General features: G+C 39.4%; 1 protein-coding gene across 1 annotated transcript in view; it reads right to left on the bottom strand.

Moving 5' to 3' along the window:
* The window catches only part of cacna2d4a (calcium channel, voltage-dependent, alpha 2/delta subunit 4a), a 359,181-nt gene that overhangs the window by 327,896 nt on the left and 14,546 nt on the right, over window positions 1-16,739 (bottom strand). Inside the window, exons 3-4 of the mRNA XM_072269300.1 lie at window positions 7,924-7,983; window positions 1,017-1,179 (exon numbers count right to left, since the gene is read on the bottom strand). Coding sequence (XP_072125401.1) covers window positions 1,017-1,179; window positions 7,924-7,983 — 223 coding nt within the window. The remainder of the gene's footprint in view (window positions 1-1,016; window positions 1,180-7,923; window positions 7,984-16,739) is intronic.

Below are 16,739 nucleotides of genomic sequence, written 5' to 3'. Positions count from 1 at the left end.
TTTTAGGAAGTACAGACGAGTTCAAACCCTAGATGTATGATGCACCTTTCAAAGGAACTTGTCAAAGGAATTTTTTTGTTGCAATCTGATTTTCTATTTTTAGCATTATTTATTATCAGAAACAATCCCTCGATATGATGGTTGCACAATAAAGTGTATATGCTTCTTGACAGATACTCGGTTCAAATCTTGCTTTAGATTATACGATGATCAGGATTCTAACACTAAGGACCTTTAATTAAAAATAGACCACATTGAACTACAGTAACATGACAATTCAGCTTTTGTTTGACAGAAATAACAGTCCTTGAATACTACAGCAAATATTCATAACCAAGAAACAATGTCAGTTCAAGCACTCGTTGAAATGTACATTTGGCCAATCTGATTAAATAGCATCCAAATCATAAAATTTGGAGAGACATCTATTAACCTTTGACAAGTCTATTAACATTCAAAAAGAGCAACAATGTTAATGGCCTGCCACTAGATGCTGCTAACACATTTATAAAATATATCTTTGAAAAGTCATTTAATTGTATACTAAAACTGCACCTTATATAATGTGCAGTTTTTGTGTAGCAAATAAATCACTTCTGCCACAAGTTTTGTGGAATTTTCAAGATGTTCATTTGAAGGTTACATTAATAACTGAAGATATTGACGATTATTGAGATATTTCCTTTCCTGCATTACTCAGTTAGATATCGGTTACATCTTGAAAATGGTAAATCCCATGGGGTGTACACAAAAGCCCAAGGCTCATCTAAAACTAGCTCTCCTGTAATATAATTTCTGAAGATCAACTAGCCTTCCAGAGGCAATTCCAAATTTGATGCCTAAAGTTTTGTGATGGCCACAATACTACCAGAGGCCCTTTCGAAAGATCCTAGACAGAGTTTGGAAGAAAAGGGATGACAGCAACCCTAAGGCAGCAGCAATTTTCAGGAAGAGCAAAAACTAACAAAAATAAGATGACATGAGAAGATAAAAGATAACGAACAATTTTTTTTTACCTTTGTTATATACATTAGTTGGAACTTGTATGTTGCTAAGTGAGGTGTTCACTGGCAAATTATTGAAATGCTCATTTTCTTCCAAAATAAACTGATTTCCTAGTTCCACATAGTTGCCATTTTCATCTACCTCATTGATCAACACAGAATTGTAATAATCAAACTGCAGAATAGAGAAGAAAAAATATTAAAACACCTTTTGACAATATTATTGCCCATCAAATAAAATATTGTTTTCATTCGCAGATCAACAATTGGAATCCACTTTATAACAAAATTACTGATGATGTTCTATATCCTGGCTACTTTTCTCCTTCTTAATTCAAGGTTCTAAAGACAGCATCTTATAAGTGATCAAGTAACTCAGCACAAATGATAGATTTAATCTAGTCTATATGGAAAATTTTACTTGAACGTGTCATATACATCGACAATTTATAAGTATTACTGAAGCTCAAAAAAACTGAAACCATGGTAGATAATCAGTGACATACATAAGGGAACCCCTGATTGAGCTGAACATCTGGAAGGACGTATGTAAATAAATATGCAAATAAAAACAATATTTCTTTGTATATATACAGTAGATTCCAGTTAACTGGTCCATCTATTAATAGGGACAGTCATGTATTTAGGACAACTCTTAAAGAACAAAAGCTAATCAAGAAAATAGCTAGAATTCCCTTCATTTATTTGGGGCATTATGCCACTTAATTGGGTCAGGCGATTGTTACTGAACAGTTTTCAACTAGCTTCAATCATGTGAACTTGTGTGACCGTTAGATGTTAAACTGTGCGTAGAGTGAACAGTTTTTAAATAGTGTCAATTGTATGTGTTGGATTCAAAAAGCAGTGACTTTTGTCACTGATAAAAAGTGGTTGATGATAGCGAAACCTGTGCGGGAGAGTTTTTAAAGCAGAAACTCTGCTGCACTGGGACAGTTCCACTCTCTTTACCTTGGAAGTCCAGATCCAATGGTAAGATTAGTTGTCACAAATTGGGGTCTTCCTTGGTTGCAGTGGATAACCATGACTTCTTCTGTGCTTGTCATGCTCTTCACTCTCCATGAAGCATTGCAGAACTGCCTTCTTGGCTGTTGGATCTCACTGTAGATCTCATCCGCCCAGTCCACCGGAGCTGACCTCACTTGCTAGGACAGGCACGTCTCTATTTCACCACAGTATGAGGCTGCCAGCTACCCTCATCTGTTTTGGTCCACCCGTTGATGCGGTGTACTGGGGTGTAGCTGCTGTTGCATTGAACAGCTACTTGGAGCCAAAGATGAGTGCTGACTGTCCAGTGGGGAACCGACGGTGAGTGAGCTGCCCCCAAAAGGACATGACAAGCCCTTTCATCAGAGGTGCTATACTTCCAAGAACACCTCATACATGGCAGCATGAATTCCTCCACTGACAACTATTAGGAATTAATACACTGTTTTGTAGTACTGTAGTAGCATTGGTAGTGTTCCAATTTGTTCTGTATTTCATTTAAATATATAATTAGCACTCATAATTAGTAGTTTGCCTTTTTTATACCTTTTTAAATATTTATATGAAACTTACGTTAATTGGGATAGCTTGCTTAATTGGGCTAAAATGTATTGGCCCCAATGTGTCCCTATTAACTGAAATCTACTCTATTGTTTATTATTTCCTTCATTCTACCACTTCTCAACAACATATTGTTCAAAGTAAGTTTATTATCAAAGTATATATACAGTATATTCCCATTTACTACCCTGAGATTCATTTCCTTGTGGGCATTCACAGTAGTATAAAGAAGTACAATTGAATCAATGAAAAACTACACGTGTACAAAGACTGACAAACAACCAATGAGCAAAAGAAGACAAACTGTGCAAATACAAAAAAAAATAAATAAATAGCAGATAAATAATACTGACAACCTAGAGACTTGGAAGTGAATCCATAGGTTGTGGAATCAGTTCAGTGTTGAGCTTACACACACTGGTTCAGGAGCATGGTGGTTGAAGGGTAATAACTGTTCCTGAACCTGGTTGTGCTGGATCTAATGCTCCAGTATCCCTTCCCGATGGGAGAAGCGAGAAGAGAGCGTTGCCTGGATGGTGGGTGTTGATGACGGATGCAGCTTTCTTGAGACAGCAGTCCTTGTAGACGTGCTCAGTGGAGGAGAGGACTGTTCCTGTGATGGGCTGGGCTGTATCCACTACACTCTGTGGACTTTTCCATTCTTGGGTATTGGTGATTTCATAACATGCCATGATGAAACCAGTCAGGATATCCTTCACTGTGCATCTGTAGAAGATCGTCGTTTTAGATGACATGCCAATCTGTGCCAACTTCTTAGAAAGTAGAGGTGCTGCTGTGCCTTCGTTGTAATAGCACTTACATGCTGATCCCAAGACAGATCTTCTGAAACGATAAGGCCAAGGAGTTGAAATTTACTGACCCTCTCCACTTCCAGCCCTCTAATAAGTAGTGAACAGGGCTCTCCAGTTTCTTCCTCTTGTAGTCAATAATCAGCTCTTTGGTTTTGCTGTTGTTGTGAGAGAGGCTGTTGTGGCACCATTCAATGAAATATTCAATCTCCCTCTATATGCTGATTCATTACCACCTTTGATTTGGACAACAACTGTGGTGTCATCAGCAAACCTAAATATGGCATTGGAGCTGTACTTAAATATAAAGTGAGAAGAGCAGGGCTCTAAGCACACAGCCTTGTGGTGCACCTGTACTAATGGTGATCATGAACTGACTGTTGTCAGATTCGAACTGACTGAGATCCGCAAATGAGAAAATCGAAGATCCAGTTGCATAAGGTGGTATCAAGGCCAAGGTCTTGGAGGTTATTGATTAGTTTCAAGGGACGACGGTGTTGAATGCTGAGTTACAGTCAATGAAAACCAACCTGACGTATGCATCTTCACTGTCCAGATGTTCCAGGGCTGAGTAAAGAGCCAATGAATAGCATCTGTTGCTGGCCTGTGGTGATGGTAGGCAAATTGGAGCTGATCCAAGTCACTCCTCAGGCAGGCATCGATATGTTTCATGACCAACATCATGTAAGTGCTACTGGATAATAGTTATTGAGACAAGTTACCACATTCTTGAAACAGGTGGGTACCTCAGACTGCTAAAACGAAAGGTTAAAGATGTCAGTACGCATTTCAGCCAGTTGATTAGCACAGATCTTCAGTGCTTGGTCTGTTATACTGTCTGGGTTAGATGGTTTCCATTGGTTTATACTCTTGAAGAATGCTCTCACTTCGGCCTCAGACACTGAAATCACGGAGTTGTTGGGGGCCTTGGGAGCTTGTGGTGCTTCAGTGTTCTGTTGGTTAAAACAAGCTATTGTGGCAATGAAACAGTCATATCTGTGAACCTGGCTATCAGTCACTAATACATTTATACCGGTATGAAACTTTCTGCAATGGGTGCAGAATGCTGTAATGTAATAAACAGATAGAAAGACAGACAGATACTTTATTGCTCCCAAAGGAAATTACAGTGTCACATTACAAGTGCAGAAATATACAAATATGCAAATATTAGAAGAGAAGTAAGAAAGAATAAAAAATAAGTTACCTCAAACAGTCTAACAGGAGGGAGTCATCACTTCCTTGGCTATAGGTTGACTTATTATAGATCATAAAGGTCGAGGGTAAGAATGACCCCACATAGCACTCTTTGGAGCAGTGCAATTGTCTTAATCTATTACTAAACGTGCTCCTTTGTTCAGCCAAGGTAAAGGGTGAGACACATTGTCCAGAATTGCCAGGATTTTCCGTAGAGCACTTTGTTCTACCATCAGCCTCTAGTGTGTCCAGTTTGACTCCTATAACAGAGCCAGCCTTTCTAATCAATTTATTGAGCTTGTTGGCATCACTCATGTTGATGCCATTGCCCCAGCCCACCACCGCGTAGAAGATTGTACTGGTGACAACAGACTGGTAGAGTATGTGAAGGAGAGACCTACAGACTCCAAAGGACCTCAGTCTCCTCAGCAAGTAGGGACGATTCTATCCCTTCTGGTACACAACCTCTGTGTTGGTGCTCCACTCAAGTCATCCAAGTGCACCCCCAGGTAGTTGTAAGTCCTCACCACATCCATGTCCTCACCATCAATATTAACAGGGAGCAGTGCAGGCTTAGTCTTCTTTTCTCTTACTATCTCCTTTGTCTTACTAATACTGAGCTGCAGATGATTCAGCTTGCACCATTTGACAAAGTCCTCCACCAGAGTCCTGCATTCATCCTCCTGTCCTCACTTTATACACTAACTATTGCTGAGTCATCAAGAGTTTCTGCAGATGACACAACTCAGTGTTGTATCTAAAGTTCAAGGTATACAGGGTAAACGGGAAAGGAGCCAATACAGTCCCTATTGGGGCCCCAATGCTGCTAATAGCCACAGCTCTGAAGCTGCACAAACTGTGGTCTTCCAGTCAGGTAGACCATTACCCAGGATACAATGGAAGTCCCAACCTGCATTGAACGGAGCTTTTCCCCCAGCAATGAGAACTGTAAAGTATTGAAGGCGCTTGAGAAATCAAAAAAACATGATCCTCACAATGCTGCTCTGCTTATCCGAATAGGCCTATCTTTAATCAAGGCTCTCCTTTCATATATGTGAAGATATCTTTATGTGTTATGTGTGTGAGCCATACATACCGTGTTGTGCACCCCTATCAGGAGGAACGCGGTTTCATTTGGCAGTATACATGTGTACAGTTGAATGACGATAAACTTGAACATGAAAAGGAATTAATTACTTCATACTGAGGTGTACTCCAAGAGTGAGGAGTAGTGCAACCACTTCATTGGGAAACTGCCCTAAAATGACTTAATAATAGAATGTGATTAATTGTATTATTTTGTTATCATGCTTATCTCTACCTATTGCTAAGAAGGAGTTGTGTACTGTAATCAAATCATAATGAGTTATTTTTATCAGTTTTGAGATGAGTGATAAACTGTAGAGTCACGATATAACATTGATTTGCAGTCATACTTAGAAAAAAGTGTCAAAAATCATTGTCTTTTTTAACATTTTAGAATAACATGTTACAATCTCAGTCACCATATCAAGTTAGGATTACAGATCCAACATGAGTTATGAGATATAACTGCAATACTAACATGTTGGCAAACAATTGCAATAAAGTTGCTGTATTGTGATACAAACAGCACAGCAGTTGAGACTATGATTACCAGCTGTACGTTTTGAAAGAGATGTGACAACTCTCTTATCACTTCATCATGCCAGCTTCCAGTTGTGAACTTGACTGAATACAAATTCAATATACTAAAGCTGATGTCAGATGATTGGCAGGATCACCTTCATGATTTAACCATTTTACACCATCTTCCAGATCTGCTTTACTCTGATGAGATACAAACATGCCTGGCTAACTAACTGGTTTTCTTTTCTGGTCAGCACTCCAAATCAGCAAAATTAAGTTTGGATCTCAAACCGCCATTGTTCTAACTGGTGAATCATGTTTCTATTCTACAAGTTAACCATAATCCAATTGCTTTTTGACTGCTAATTGAGTCAAAGACAGATGGGTGTAAAAGACCAAGACTAAGTAAAACAGATAAAAAAACACACAGTCTTTGCCTCCTTTCACACATAGTATAAAATATACATTGCCTTTTTACGAAATACTGTTTCATAAATAAAATCGGACTTCATGGGATGAAAGGGCAGGCCAAACTTCATAAATGTCCATTTATCTAGCCTTACTCCAGACATCTGGTATTATTCTAAACAGATTGAGCAGTGTTCTTGAGGGAGCAATATTACTTGGACAGGCTGGATTCTATACCTGTTGTAAATTATTCAATCAGGTCTTATTACTGACCTCACACTACAAAGCTGTTTGTCAGAGAGGAAAACAGCTTTTGTAGATCTTTCTATATCACCAACGTCATCTGGTGCACAGGATCTCATGTACAATGGTCATCTCATTTTTTATACACTCATTTTTAGGACCTAGTTATCACCAGTATTAAATTCCCATTCCTACTGACTAAGAGAGTGCTAGCAAAACAGGTTAAAGTTCTGCATGATGTCAAAGTATCAGTAATTAAAAAATTAAAACAGATTGCAAAAAATTAAACAATTCAGCCACCCAACACTGCCAAGTTTACAATTTCAGCATTTAACCTCAGCAATAGTAATCCTCAGAAAAATAATATTTAATTCTGTGGACAGTCTCTCACCCATAGTACGATGTTAAAATCCAGAGGGTCTTACATGATATTACGTCAATATATCAATGATAACTGCAACATACTAGAACAATTAGGGTGAGGAAACGTGCCTAGACGTTTATACAAACTGAATCTGAGGGGGGCCTGACCAGCTGCTGAGCTTATTTAAAAACAGCAGCTCAAAATATCATTCAAGTAGGAAGGACGTCAAACCCTTTGATAGGGTGTGGAAGATGGTTTCAGGAAATTTAATAAAAACATACAAAATTAAGCAGGTCTTTTTTTCAGAGTAGAGGGAGTAATTTATTTCCACTAACAGAACAGTCGGCCATCAAAGAAAATAAATAAGCAGAAAGATGAGGAGGATTTATTTTAAGTAGAAAAGTTTTACAATCTGGAATACAGAAAAAGCTGGAAAAAGATCAGCTGTAACTGTCTCAATTGAATTGCAGATATCCTGTATTTCAAAAAATACATAGGATTATGGAAAAAGAGAAGGGGAATAAGGTTAACTGGGTACTTTCTTTAAAGGAAAACCGCAGAGTCATGGACCCTATCTGTTCTTTGAGTCCTGTAGACACCAATTTATAAAAGTGATTTACAAAAGTGATTTTTTACTTGGGTTAATCATGTTTTTACTACATTTCAAGATCATAGGAAGAACCCCTGAGTGCTGCGTTTACAGATTTTAGCACTGATTACTCACCTCAAAATCCATTTTATATTCATGGTATAAATCAGCTTCCTCCGCAGCATCTACCAGTCTCTGCACAGAAAAAATAAACAATTCATTGCCCAATTTATACTCCACATGAGAGAAAACAAAAAGGCTAAACTAGAAAATACTGGGAGCAAGTGGAATTTGTGGAGAACATAGACAAATAACCAAATATGTATGGTAGAATCTCTCATCACAAAGGCATCATCAAACAAATATTAGCACCTAAACACACAGATTTTCTTGATTGATGATTTAGATGTTAAGAGTGACATACAGGAGAGAGATAAAGTTGTTGAGAAATTCTGAAATCACTGAAAGCATTTGAAGTCACAGCTTTTGAAACAATGCTGGCTACTGACTTCAAAGATGTAGTATTAAGTAGTTCTGGGCATTGACTTTATAAAAAAGAATGCCAAGGCCAATAGATGCTGACATTAAGCATATTGAAGTTTTGTTGCAAGCAATTGCAGCTATCAATATTCAAAGACAGAAATTTGGTGGCACAACACATTAGATTGGCAAAAGCCCTCCCTAAAGTGTTGTGCCACCCAAAATGATTATTTTTTTAAATCACCTATCAGTTGGATAACCATGAGTAAATAAAAATTAGGACAAAAGCAGAAAATAGAACTAAATGTGCAGATAATGAGAGAGTATGATTGAAACAGTTGAAATTCTGTCAGGACTAGACAGACTGGATATGAGAATGGCGTTTCCCTTGGTAGGCTGTGAGGTAAGGGTGTGGAGTGGGATGTTCTTTAAGCAGGGATCACAGTGAAACTAGGGAATGTTCTATAATGGAAGGAAGTAGAGGCCAAGTCACTGAATATAATTCAGTAGGAGGTAGGGGTAGCATATGGATGCATTGGGCTGGCAGATGATGCGGGGGTGCATGAACATTGATTTCTCCTTATGGTAAATGATGGGCCGAATGGCCTACTTCTGCTCCTATATCTTATGGTCCAAACAAATCCTCCACCCCTCTTCCTTTACTCCCTACTCTGATCTTTTACTTCTGCTGGCTTCATCCAGCATTGAGTGTCTGTTACTGCTGTGCTTATTTTCCATATTTCCCTCGTGTTCACAGTTCAAAATACAACATTGAAAATTCCTGTGTATTCAAGGGAACTTTTTTTTAGTGCTAATGTCCTTAGGCAAGTGCTACAATTTGAAATGTTGAACAGAAACCAGAAATAGCAAAGAATTGGAGCTCAAATATATATACAAGAAGTATAAAGAAAGCAGCCCATGCAAATCATATTTCCTTATAGTCCTTTTTTCGGTATTTAGGCCAGTTTGTTTCTCCTCAATCTAATATAACAGGGTTCCAGTTTTGCTAATGATCAGGTTTGTCCTCTCTTGAATTTAGTTTTGTGTGTTGTCCTGAAGATGGGTGATCCAGCCTCTCAGCAGAGGACTGCATTTGAAGGGAATATACGTTTGATAGTAGGACTGACTCTGCTAATTCTCCACCCATATTCCATTCAATTGTCTCTCCTTGTTGGAAGCACAGAATTGTTTGCATGGATACAATTAGGCACTGCCTCTTCATACACATCAAAGGAAAAGCCTGGATTTTTTGATTAGTGGTGAAGCAATGTTGCTGACCTCAAAGAAAATACCTTACAAATATCTAGAGAACTCTGTAACCTGGATTTCATGTTTCCCATTTTAATTGTTGTCAAGTGCTGTGGTGGAATCTGGCAATAGAGACAGAAGTATGGAAATATGTAAGTGTTAGGGTGAGAGGGGCTGCGATGATGGGTATCCTAGTCATGATTGAGAATACTAAAATTATACATACTAATGTATTATAAGCATCTGTTTAAATCCCCCTCCAAAAGCTCTCACTAATGTTTTAAATACAGAAAAATGATGCCTGCTTTGAAAGTAATGGATGTGGGTTCATTTGTGCAACAAGCTCTCTGCACCAGTTTTTTTGTGGCTGTCGAATTTAGTCTTAATGGAGATAAAATATGTTACAAAGAGGAGCATGCTCATCAACAGTTCTTAAGAGGCTCAAAAATGAGAGAAGTTGAGAAACCACTTTAACATGGGAATAAAATTTGTTTTGTGCTCAAAGCTTGTCATTGTGGACCACTAAAAGAATAGAATTTAATCGTAAAAGCGAGAAAAATCAACACATCTGTGTCATTCATGGCAAGGTTGCAGAACACTTTTCTAGCAACATTTTAACTACAAACTCATGGATAAATCTGTCCAATACATTGTTTACTTCCTGTGTCCTGTGTGAGCAATGTACCAGTGGGACGAGTTCCTGCCTAACTAATTCCATCCCCCTTTCTAGCCTATATCTTTAAAGGACAGTCTTTTCTTATGAGGAAAGGACAGAGTCAGATTGTCATCTGGCACAGGAACAGGTTCTTCTGCTCATTATGTCCATTGTGAACATCAAATGCCTGCCCATGCAAACCTCTCTTTCCATCAGTTGGTCCACTGCTTTCAATACCCTCAACTAAGTACTTCTTAAATATAGTGAATCCATCACTAATCAGGCAGAGTGGTCCAGCTTCTAACCATATCCTGGGTAAAAATATTCTTCCTCAGATCCAGTTTAACTCTGCTACCCCTTATCTTAAACTTCTAGTTTTAGAAATAACTGCAACAGGGAAAAGCAGCCCAATATAGATATGTTAAAGCCACACACATAGGTTAAAGCAAAGGGTAAGAGAAAGGTACCTGCCTATGCCCCTCAATAATGGATCCCTTCAGCATCCTCTGCTCCAAAAGAAAGAGATTCACACTATCCAGTGACTCCTCATAACTTAAAACTCTCCATGCCAGGCAATATTCTTTTGACTCTTCTCTGTGCCCTCTACAGTATAATCACTTCCTTCTGATAGCACAGTGACCAGGACTGCACGCGGTATTCCAGATTTATGTTCTCACCCCCAAACAATTCAAGCATTCTGTATATCTTCACAACAATCTTACCTACCAGGCTGCCACGTTCATGGATTCTTGGGTGTATACCAGTTTCTCAGCCCTTCCTAGGGCACAGCTATTTATTATGTCCTTGACTTGTTGCCTTCCCAAAATGTATTATCTCACACTTACCCCTCTTGTCTCATCTCTCTGTATTGGCTATTTTCCTTTCACATCTCTCTGTATTGGCTATTTTCCTTTCACAATCCAAATGTCAACTATCCCATTTGCCTCAACAGGTGCTGTCTGATCTGCTGAATTCCTTTAGCACTTTGCTTTTTTTTCTCCACATCCAGCAACTACAGTTTCTTATGTCTCCATTCCGCTCCTGAAATTAGTTACTTCTAGATTCAAATTTTCGAATGTTCTCCTAGTTATCGTCATGTCCTCCCCATATCCAAACACACGCAAATTAATTTATTTACATCTGAATTTACTGATATATTCTGGCTCATGAATCGGCAATGTCATCATTTTAGAATTCCTAATCTAATATTCAAATCTCTCTTTTTTACTTCTTTAATCTCCTCCAGCCTACCATATGTGTTGCATCCACTTTGACCTCTGCTGAATCAGCTAATTACCCCAACTCCATAATGTCTTGTCTCTGTTAGGGTGTTTCTGGGGTTAGTACATGTATCAAATAACTTCAACAACTAACTTCAGCCACCAATCTTCAAATATGAAGGTAAACTGTAAATTAAATTTAAAATGCAGTGGGTGCCTAAAAGCCATGAATCACAGTTAATAGGAAGACAAGACAATGCTGAATAAAATGCATTTAGGTGTCTGTGGTGTGGGTGCAAAGCAGGAGGTGTGAAGTTTGTATGTAGTTCAAAGGAAACATTGTGGATGCGTTGTAAATATGGAATTGTCCTTTGATCCTTAGCACATCAAATGTCATATATGGGTCGAACAGCCGTCTTCCTTCGAAAAGGTCTCCACATGAGGCCTACTAATGTCTTATTTTGTCGGATAAAGACATTACTTCATATCCACCAGCTAAGTCTCTCCAGTGACTTTGTTCACGCGACAACAGGCGCCAACTCCAAAATTCGCTAACTTAAATTTCAGCATATTTTAATTTTCTTTTCTTATTTGCACCAATGTCTCCTGCCTCAGCAATTTTTGCCGAATAATGCTCTAGTGGTGACTTTTGATTTGCTATTGTACTTCATACTTATACAAATTGAGCTATATTGCTAATTTGTTTGATAATTCTACATCAGTGTCAGCAATTACACCTCCCTCAGTCAACGATCCAAACAAAATTCAATAATTTAACCATCAACAATCCAGATAATGATGAATTACAGCAGAATTGCTGAGTTATCTTTTATTACCTCATAATTAATATTTTTATATGTTTTTAAATTTTATATATTACATATACATGTTTTTTTTTGGGGGGGGTGTCTTCATTTCGTGCCTGCCTGAAGATTGTATAATGCATACATACATAGATAATAAATATACTTTGAACTTTGAACTTTAAATAGGCAGCTTCGGGAATTACTATTTAAAATGTTATTACTATTAATTTTGTATACTTGGGTCTAGAAATTCAGCTACAACTGCATGTGATGGGAAAGAATTGTAGGGTATTATTGGTCATGAATAGCAATTAATAACCTCTACTGTGCTATGCACATGATGCAACATTTGGTCACACATTCATCTGGCATCAAACACATTGAATCATAGAAAGCAAGCAAGCAGGATGCTAATCATTGTACAACACATGGAAAAACATTCTTGTCAAATACTCCACATCTCAACAGGCAGTTTATATCATTCACAGGAAGTCAGTATGAATAGCAAGAAAAAAGCCCTGCACCTGCACTATTTCATCAAATACTCACAGATTTAACCGGGAGTCATATGGGAAGATCTATTCAGAGAGAACTGCTCTGAATTTAGGAACTGCAACAACTTGAGGGTATTCTCTGGTGAAGTCTTCTAAGTACAATGATACCTTTTCAGTGGTTCTCCTGGACTTCTGGCCCAGCCAGGACCAGGAGCAGATGAGTCAAAAACAAAACCTCCTTCACAAAAGAGCACAAATGAGAATTGGAAGAAAGGGAGCAAATATACAAGGGGGTAGAGCTTACAGTAAAATAACATAACCTTTCCTATACATAGGTCACAGGTCATGCTTCCCTTGTGCAAGGGTCAAGGATGTCTCTGAGCGGCTGCAGGATATTCTGGAGTGGGAGGGTGAACAGCCAGTGGTCGTGGTGCATATAGGTACCAACAATATAGGTAAAAAATGGGATGAGGTCCTACAAGGTGAATTTAGGGAGTTAGGAGATTAACTAAAAAGCAGGACCACAAAGGTAATAATCTCTGGATTACTACCAGTGCCACGTGCTAGTCAGAGTAGAAATAGGAGGATATTTCAGATGAATACATGGCTTGAAAAATGGTGTAAGGGGGACGGATTCAAATTTCTGGGGCATTAGAACGAGTTCTGGAGGAGGTGGGACCGGTACAAACAGGACGGTCTGCACCTGGGCTGGACTGGAACCAATGTCCTAGGGGGAGCGTTTGCTACTGTTGTTCAAGTGGATTTAAACCAACGTGGCAGGGGGATGGGAACAAGTGCAGAGAGACAGAGGGGTGTAAAATGAAGGTAGAAGCAAAAAGTAGTAAGGTGAAAAGTAAAAGTGGCAGGCTGGCAAATCCAGGGCAAAGATCAAAAAGGGACACTTTTCAACGCAATTGTATAAGGGCTAAGAGTGTTGTAAAAGCAAGCCTGTGTCAATGCAAGGAGCATTCCTAACAAGGTGGATGAATTGAATGTGCAGATAGTTATTAATGAATATGATATAGTTGGGATCACAGAGACATGGCTCCAGGGTGACCAAGGATGGGAGCTCAACATTCAGGGATATTCAATATTCAGGAGGGATAGACATGAAAGAAAAGGAGGTGGGGTGGCATTGCTGGTTAGAGAGGAGATTAACGCAATAGAAAGGAAGGACATTAGCTGGGAGGATGTGGAATCGATATGGGTAGAGCTGCATAACACTAAGGGGCAGAAAACGCTGGTGGGAGTTGTGTACAGGCCACCTAACAGTAGTAGTGAAGTTGGGGATGGCATTAATCAGGAAATTAGAAATGCGTACAATAAAGGAACAGCAGTTATAATGAGCAACTTCAATCTACATATAGATTGGGTAAACCAAATTGGTAAGGGTGCTGAGGAAGAGGATTTCTTGGAATGTATGCAGGATAGTTTTCTGAACCAACATGTCGAGGTACCAACTAGAGAGCAGGCCATTCTGGACTGGGTATTGAGCAATGAGGAAGGGTTAATTAGCAATCTTGTCGTGCTAAGCCCCTTGGGTAAGAGTGACCATAATATGGTGGAATTCTTCATTAAGATGGAGAGTGACATAGTTAATTCAGTAACAAAGGTTCTGAACTTAAAGAAGGGTAACTTTGAAGGTATGAGATGTGAATTAGCTAAGATAGACTGGCAAATGATACTTAAAGGGTTGACGGTGGATATGCAATGGCAAGCATTTAAAGATTGCATGAATGAACTGCAACAATTGTTCATCCCAGTTTGGCAAAAGAATAAACCAGGGAAGGTACTGCATCCGTGGCTGACAAGGAAAATTAGGGATAGTATCAATTCCAAAGAAGAAACATACAAATTAGCCAGAAAAGGCAGCACACCTGAGGACTGGGCGAAATTCAGAGTCCAGCAGAGGAGGACAAAGGGCTTAATTAGGAAAGGGAAAAAAGATTATGAGAGAAAGCTGGCAGGGAACATAAAAGCTGACTGTAAAAGCTTTTAAAGTTGTGTGAAAAGAAAAAGATTGGTTAAGACAAATGTAGGTCCCTTACAGTCAGAAACAGGTGAATTGATCATGGGGAACAAGGACATGGCAGACCAATTGAATAACTACTTTGGTTCTGTCTTCACTAAGGAGGACATAAATAATCTTCCGGAAATAGTAGGGGACCGAGGGTCTAGTGAGATGGAGGAACTGAGGGAAATACATGTTAGTAGGGAAGTGGTGTTAGGTAAATTGAAGGGATTGAAGGCAGATAAATCCCCAGGGCCAGATGGTCTGCATCCCAGAGTGCTTAGGGAAGTAGCACAAGAAATAGTGGATGCATTAGTGATAATTTTTCAAAACTCTTTTGATTCTGGATTAGTTCCTGAGGATTGGAGGGTGGCTAATGTAACCCCGCTTTTTAAAAAAAGGAGGGAGAGAGAAACCGGGGAATTACCGGTAAGCCTGACATCGGTGGTGGGGAAAATGCTAGAGTCAGTTATCAAAGATGTGATAACAGCACATTTGGAAAGCAGTGATATCATCAGACAAAGTCAGCATGGATTTGTGAAAGGAAAATCATGTCTGACGAATCTCATAGAATTTTTTGAGGATGTAACTAGTAGTGTGGATGGGGGAGAACCAGTGAATGGGGTATATTTGGATTTTCAGAAGGCTTTTGACAAGGTCCCACACAGGAGATTAGTGTGCAAACTTAAAGCACACTGTATTGGAGGTATGGTATTGATGTGGATAGAGAATTGGTTGGCAAACGGGAAGCAAAGAGTGGGAATAAACGGGACCTTTTCAGAATGGCAGGCAGTAACGAGTGGGGTACCGCAAGGCTCAGTGCTGGGACCCCAGTTGTTTACAATATATATTAATGACTTAGACGAGGGAATTAAATGCAGCATCTCCAAGTTTGCGGATGACATGAAGCTGGGTGGCAGTGAGGAGGATGCAAAGAGGATGCAGGATGACTTGGATAGGTTAGGTGAGTGGGCAAATTCATGGCAGATGCAATTTAATGTGGATAAATGTGAGGTTATCCACTTTGGTGGCAGGAACAGGAAAACAGATTATTTTCTGAATTGTGGCCGATTAGGAAAAGGGGAGGTGCAATGAGTCCTGGGCGTCATTGTACACCAGTCATTGAAAGTGGGCATGCAGGTACAGCAGGCGGTGAAAAAGGCGAATGGTATGCTGGCATTCATAGCAAGAGGATTCCAGTACAGGAGACATTTTTGCCATAGAGGGAGTACAAAGAAGGTTCACCAGATTGATTCCTGGGATGGCAGGACTTTCATATGATGAAAGACTGGATCGGCTAGGCTTATACTCTCTGGAATTTAGAAGATTGAGGGGGGATCTTATTGAAACATATAAAATTCTAAAGGGATTGGACAGGCTAGGTGGAGGAAGATTGTTCCTGATATTGGGAAAGTCCAGAATGAGGGGTCACAGTTTGAGGGTAAAGGGGAAGCCTTTTAGGACAGAGATGAGGAAAAACTTCTTCACACAGAGAGTGGTGAATCTGTGAAATTCTCTGCCACAGGAAACAGTTGAGGCCAGTTCATTGGCTATATTTAAGAGGGAGTTAGATAAGGCCCTTGTGGCTAAAGGGATCAGAGGGTATGGAGAGAAGGCAGGTACAGGGTTCTTAGTTGGATGATCAGCCATGATTGTACTAAATGGCGGTGCAGGCTCAAAGGACCGAATGGCCTACTCCTGCACCTACTTCCTATGTTTCTATGTAACTGTACTAGGCGCCTTTGTTTGAAACTGGATCTCAGGTTAATTTAAAGACTGCTTTCAAGCAACTGCTAGGGGCCAAATGAGATTTGGGGCAATTGTCTCAGCAGCGAGACTGGTGAAAATTACATTTGTTCCAATTCTGCAGCTCCAATCTGACGCAAGTTCTCTTCATTTGCCCTGAAAATAATACTGGTTTATTTCAAATCAGAATCTGCAAGGGCAAAGTGCAGTCAAATCCACTTGCCTACATGGGCTCCAGTCACCTATAGTACCTCATGCAAAAAAAAAATCCTTGTGTGCAATGTACGCAGT

The sequence above is a fragment of the Mobula birostris genome, chromosome 9, assembly GCF_030028105.1.
Source record: "Mobula birostris isolate sMobBir1 chromosome 9, sMobBir1.hap1, whole genome shotgun sequence".
Classification (NCBI taxonomy): Eukaryota; Metazoa; Chordata; class Chondrichthyes; order Myliobatiformes; family Myliobatidae; genus Mobula; species Mobula birostris.
This window is presented reverse-complemented; position numbering and strand designations above follow the sequence as displayed.